Source organism: Orycteropus afer, unplaced genomic scaffold (genome assembly GCF_000298275.1).
Source record: "Orycteropus afer afer isolate SDZICR_OR568_19922 unplaced genomic scaffold, OryAfe1.0 scaffold00893, whole genome shotgun sequence".
Taxonomy (NCBI): domain Eukaryota; kingdom Metazoa; phylum Chordata; class Mammalia; order Tubulidentata; family Orycteropodidae; genus Orycteropus; species Orycteropus afer.
Genome location: NW_006922480.1, coordinates 393,240 through 399,785, shown reverse-complemented (window position 1 = coordinate 399,785; position 6,546 = coordinate 393,240). Strand labels below are relative to the sequence as shown.

The 6,546-nt window shown below is 35.6% G+C and overlaps 1 protein-coding gene across 1 annotated transcript in view; it reads right to left on the bottom strand.

Moving 5' to 3' along the window:
- DPY19L1 (dpy-19 like C-mannosyltransferase 1) overlaps positions 1 to 6,546 on the bottom strand; it is a 130,778-nt gene that overhangs the window by 20,081 nt on the left and 104,151 nt on the right. The window contains exons 16-18 of the mRNA XM_007958244.2: positions 5,839 to 5,958; positions 4,464 to 4,638; positions 3,430 to 3,529 (exon numbers count right to left, since the gene is read on the bottom strand). Coding sequence (XP_007956435.2) covers positions 3,430 to 3,529; positions 4,464 to 4,638; positions 5,839 to 5,958 — 395 coding nt within the window. The remainder of the gene's footprint in view (positions 1 to 3,429; positions 3,530 to 4,463; positions 4,639 to 5,838; positions 5,959 to 6,546) is intronic.

The following is a 6,546-nucleotide window of genomic DNA, read 5'->3' as shown; positions in this document are numbered from 1 at the left end:
TAAGTTCTAAAATACAAGATTTTATCTTTCAGCTTCAGGTTTAACTTCTACCATTAACTGAAATTCTTTTCAGGGAAAATAAAATCTGTTCTGTTCATGTACTATGATAGATGTTATTGGAAACACAAAATACAATAGACGTGATACTTAAACCAGGAGTTGAGATTAAATAGTAAGTAATTTCAAAGGAAATTCCAATATTTAAGGCAAGGATGTTAGCTACTGTATTTAATACAACCCTTCACTTCAGACAATCCAATGTTTAAGATGTAAATTGCTGAACTTTTTACATTGTAAATCTTATTAATCAGTAATTTTCAGTGTTTGCATTTGTTTTATAATTACATTTACAATAATGATTTAGAATTATTTCCCATTTTAGCTGGTTTCAGCACTTTTAAACTATAATTTGGCCTTAATTTAATTTCATCTTCAGATAGAGCTCATTTTTAAGAATATATGCATAGAATATTTTCCAAGCACTGGAAATTCCAAGAACATCTTGTTGATATTTTTATGCACAATACATTTAGTTTGATTTAAAAAATTCTTCCATCTCCAAACCTTTAAACTTAATATGCTATAAACATTTCTCCTTCTGGCATTTATTGATGAGGTTCAATTCAACAACTTTAGGTTACTTTGTAGGTATATGTTTGTAGGTATATTTTCATTAGCCTATAAGAGTTCACCATGCTATGGCTTTGTAAGAGTCACTTTTTAAACATTTTTTTTATACTAAAATACACTGAGGTTCACCTATTTTCATAAATGTCTGTTCAATCTCAAAAATCTTTTCTTCCATTTCATCTTTGATTATATCTTCTTTTCTAGTAGTTCTTATCTCTCTACATAAACATATATATATATACACAGATGTGCTTTCCAATCCTTGACTATAACCATTAATTCTTCTCATATTTTTGTACTTTCCTTTAAATTTTTTTTTAAAAATAAATGTTTTAATTTCAGAATAATTTTAGATTTATAGAAAAATATTGTAGATTTCTCATATACTTGTACCTAGTGTCTCCTACTGTTACTAACTTGCATGACTATGGTACATTTTTTACAACAAATTAACCACTCCTCAGAAGGAAGATCAGGCAATCTACTTCCATAGAAATACTGCCTCAGAAACCCAAGGAGTAGTTTTATGAATTGGGATCAACAGCAGTGACTATTATTTTTTGGTTTGGATACATTATTATTAAACTTCAAATATTATTCAGACTTTAAAGAACGTGTCCCTAATGTCCTTTTAATGCTGCAGGATCCCATCCATGCTACCACATTACATTTAGTTGTCTTTTTAGGGTACTCTTGGCTGTGAGAGTTTTTCAGATTTTCCTTGTTTCTGATAGTCTTAAGCAGTTCTGGTCAAATATTTTGTAGACTATTTCTCAACTGAAATATTTTAGAAGATTTTTTTATTGAGATAACATTCACAGAACACAAAATTCATAGATTTAACCATTTTTAAAGTGTATAATTTAGTGGTTATAGTATATTCACAATGTTGTATAAGCATAACTAGTATCTAATTCTACATCATTTATATCATCCCGCAAAGAAACTCTTACCATTTAAGCAATCATTCCCTAATTCCTTCTCTCCCTCAGCCTCTGCTTCCTATCTCTATGGATTTGCCTGTGACTGCTAACCAAAAGGATGGCGGTTCAAACCCACCAGCCACTCCTCAGAAGGAAGATTGGGCAATCTACTTCTGTAGAGATACCACCTTGGAAAACCAAAGAGGGGTCACTATGAGTCAGATCCGACTCTACAGCAGTGAGATTTAGTTTTTTTTTTTTTGCCTTATATCTAAATAATCAATTTTTTTCTGCAGATAGCACTACTGAGAAATGCATTGACAGTGCCATGGGCAACATGGTCTTTCTACAAAGAAAAGCATAACAGCCAGTATTTTACAAAACTCTTTCCTGAGTACCTTTACTTTTTCTAGCAATATAGTTATTTCCAAATGTTTAATAAGAATCTATATACTTCCCTACCAGGCCATGATTAGCTACTAAGAAAAGTCACATTTAATGATAAATCTCATTTAATTAGTTACTAGATCCTATGTGTTGAAATGATGTCTACAAAGTCCTCCTAGGACACTGGTTTAGCACCTGCTCTATGGTTTATAGATTCTCAGTTTTACAGGTGGTCAACAATATCTTCCTGGTAAGCCAAGTACACTGGCAAGCTTTGGAAATTTCAGAGAAAATGAGATACTGCTATAGTTGCAGGCACTTCAAGCAATATCTTGGTATGGTTCTTGGTTCCTAATCTTGGAGTAAACAAACTGATAGGGGCAATAAAATATTTCTTTAAAAAGCCTGAGTCCAGAGAAAAGTTTACTTCTAGACTAAGCTATAACCTTTCTAATTATACAGACATTAACAGGTAAGTAAGAAGCATGCAGGTACATAGCTAGAGGAGTCTTGGATTATACAGTGAGTGGTTAAGCACTCGGCTACTAACAGGAAGGTCAATGGTTCGAACCCATCAGCCATTTCCTGGGAGAAAGATGTGGCAGTCTGTTTCCGTAATGATTTACAGCCTTGGAAACCCTATGGGGGCAGTTCTGCTCTGTCCTATGGGGCCACTATAGGTCAAAATCAACTCAACAGCAATAGATTTGGTAACAGGTTAGGTAAACAGATGCCCATTACTAATAGGTAACTATGTATTAATAAGCATCATTAATAGAGGCACTTGGGTAAATAAGAGGCCAAATAAAACAGAACTTCAAATTAATAATACTATATCACAAAATTTATTTGGTCAAACTCATACCTCTGGGACAGAAAATGACCAGTGGAACAGACTGTAAAAAAGAATAAACTACAGCATATTGGAAAAGGCAAAGATGACTGATTCCTTCATATCATGTAGTTTTTAATGTCAATCTCCTTATATTTGGCTCTAGGGGATAGAACAAATAAAGATCTAGATGTTTTGAAGCCTTGTTAACCTGTAGAAAACAAAGTATGATTTTATTTTTCTGTCTGGCAGAGGAGATAACCTCAAAGGTTAGAGCTGCATTGCCCTGTGGAGCCTTAAACAGTTTGTCTAGCTTGCCGTTGTTGTTGTTATGTGCCGTCGAGTCAGACCTGACTCATAGCAACCTCTCCTTGGGTTCCTGAGGCATATCACCATGAAAATAGATTGCCCAACCTTCCTTCCAAGGAGTGGCTGGTGGGTTTGAACCACCAGCCTTCTGGTTAGCAGTCAAGTGCCTTAGGCACTATGCTACCAGAGTCTAACTTAGCAGTCTTCTTTCAGCTTTCTTTCCTCCTACTCTCTTAATCCCGTTCATCAAATCCTTTCTAAAGTCCTCTCATTATTCTGCTGGTTCTCTCACTCACTATCTATTGTGTAAGAAATTTGTTTTTAACAACTTGAGAATTGTATACTAACCTCAACCCTGCATCCTCATAATGTGGATGATTCACAATGGGCCGGAGAGCAGAGAGTTTAACACTTGCCATTGTGGGCATGGCTCCTGCAAACACTGCATCTGCAAGATAAGAAAGAAGTTCTCAGGTGAGAGTTTCAAGGGTCTCCTTCCAGTTCAACTCAATTACTTTACAGTTGAAGAAGGGGAGGCCCAAAAAGCTCACTCAAAGATTAACTGGCAGGACCAGAATAAAGTTAACTAAAGAGAACAAAACTAAACCTATTGTCACAGAGTTGATTTTGACCAATAGTGGCCCTATATAGGACACAGTAAAACTGTCTTATAGGGTTCCCAAGGCTGTAAATCTTTACAGAAGCAGAATGCCACATCTTTCTCCCATAAGGCAGCTGGTGGGTTTGAACCACCAACCTTTTGTTTAGGGGCTGAGAACTTCTACTGAGCCACTATGGCTCCTTAGAATGAAGTCAATGGATGATAAAGTGGTGGCCAGCAAACAGGCTTATGTAAGCTATTTTCCTTGGAAAACAGAGGCTTATCTTTCTTTCTTTTTTAAAAAACACCTTCGAAATCTTTCTTGATTTTACGAAAGACATACTAAATTAACTAGAAAAGCTTTCAGCTCCAAAAAATTCTGGAAGATGATTGAACATTCAATCATTTGACTGAAATTCTGATGACAACAAGACTTCCATTTTCTGTACATAATCAAAAATTACATTCCATGAGTTCTTTTCGAGTAGGAATGTGAAAGACATAAAATTAAAGACTGATAAGGGGAAAAGCATAATAAAAATTATTTTAAAATATAACATATATAAATTTGGATAAATTCTGAAAATAGAATTTATAGAAAACCGTAGAATAAGTTACTAAGAAAATAAGTGCAGCATTTACCCTGCAAACCAATTAAGTAAGATCGCTATCTCACTTTTTAGAAGCAGCACTGCTTTGGGAGCTGAAAGTAGCCTGGGCTTAGGGTTTTGTGATGGTATATAAAATTGTGGGACAAACACCAGCTAAATAATGTTTTCACCTGGTTTAGTACTGTATTTGATCCATTCTATAAGTTCTTCTTGTGGCAAATTGCTGAATTCCCCAACAATATTCCACTGGGTTTGCAGATTTGCTGAACCTTGTATTGACATTGCTGCTAATACAGCAAAAACAACAGCACCAGGATGTACTTTGCAAAAGAGCCATCCAAACAGCTGAAAACACATTAGAATGTATTGGAAACTGTTAGCACAAAGCAGCATGTGCATGAGTGTCAAACTCTATGCACAGAGAAGAATAGTCTTTGCTACAGACCCTGATAAGGAATTAATTACCCTAAGATAATTATTCAGAAACAATGACCCTAGGGACCAAAAGAATTCTATCATCATACACAGTTGGACATGATTTAAAAAGCTCTTTTTCCAACCTGCTTTCTCCATCTTAGATTCAAGTAAGGCCAGGCCATCTACATAATTTGAGGTATACAAAGCAAAATTCTTAAGGTAAGAATCTTCCAACCAATCTCCTTTCCTGGCCCAGCCTGGAGATTAAGGAACAGTGGCCCCACCCCAGGTCAGCCTTTGGAAAGTCATGTCTCTCTACCTTCATACAAGCATAAACATTGTGATTGGGAACCTTGAGGCTGGCTAACTTTTTCCATTTTCAAATAGTCCATACCCAATAATAACATTTTGTCCTTCTTGTCCTCTCCCCTTCATGTTTTTCTCTACATGTTTGTAGGCCTAGATTTCAAGCTATTGGAAGAGATACACCCTTTCATTTCTTTATTTTTCTACACACCACTCCACTCCCATCTATTTTTGAAATTTAAAGGAAGTATTACTGTTGTGCTTTGGCTGCTTGCTGATGAGAAGGTAACACTATTGTGAAATATAAATCTGTGAGTACAGAGCAAGGAGGCAGTTATGCAGGAAAATAAGAAGCAAATAACCAAAGATGGCTATAACTAAATTTTAAAAAGTAACAGCCAGCGGATATACACACAAATGTATATTCAGATAAATGAAACACATTTTCTTAAAAGAGCTTGATACTGAATAAGAACATTTAATTTGAAATGACTTATAACCTCTCTCTCTCTCACACACACACACATATACACACACATATTCTACAGTTAAGCACTGCTTTCTATCAGCACCTGTAGCAATCACTCATGATCTCAGCCTGCATTGACTTGTCAAGTATGTCAAAGACCATAGACCATTTTATCAGATCTGGCCCTCACCCTTTAGGAGAGATAGTACAAAGCCATGAAGAATTTATTTATAATTTACCTATAGGGAGTAAAGAAGTTTGGGTAAGTCAACATTATTTTATGACCATTCATTAATAAAGGTTAGAGTGAAATTATCATAGCAGCTACAACTCTTAAGTAACAAACATCTTACCTGTCTTGAGCAGATCAAGGAAGCCATAACACACATATGTGGGGTCAAGAAGAGTTTTAGCCTCATAATTAAAATACCCAGGGCTGCATATGCTAGCAGCTGCAGTGCATGATAAACCAGCTGAGAGAGACAGAAAGAGAAAATATATATTTTTTTCTCTATTAAACATAAATATAAAGGGCACATTTCTCTCAGCAGCAAAAATCAGTACTACTTTAATGCCTGAAATGTCTCAAATAACTTTAAAACAGCACTATCAAGCCACTCTATTTTAATAGATAGGTAAAATTATAAAGTCATAAAGGCAAGCCTTTCTGTAATTCTGCTGTGGGCCATGCCTATGTTAATAAAATTCACATTTCTGAGTCTATCCTGGTGCTACCATCAGATTAAGTCAGGAAAGTGATAAACAGAAATGGCTGTTGTTCAAGACCATAGAGTGTTACTTTGTAATGCCATTCAAACCTAGGTTGATCAGTAGGAGCTGGGAGCAACACCCAGTGACATCTCTGAAGCCTCACAGCAAAGTGAGTCAGAAGAAAGCGATTTCAAATCACACAAGACACTCCTTATATACAAATACTTGGGCTCTGAAATAAATTGCTATTACCGTTGTTGTTGTTGTTGTTGTTATGTACCGTCGAGTCAAACCCGACTCATAGCGACCCCTCCTTGGGTTTCCGAGGCAGTATCACTACAGAAGTAGGA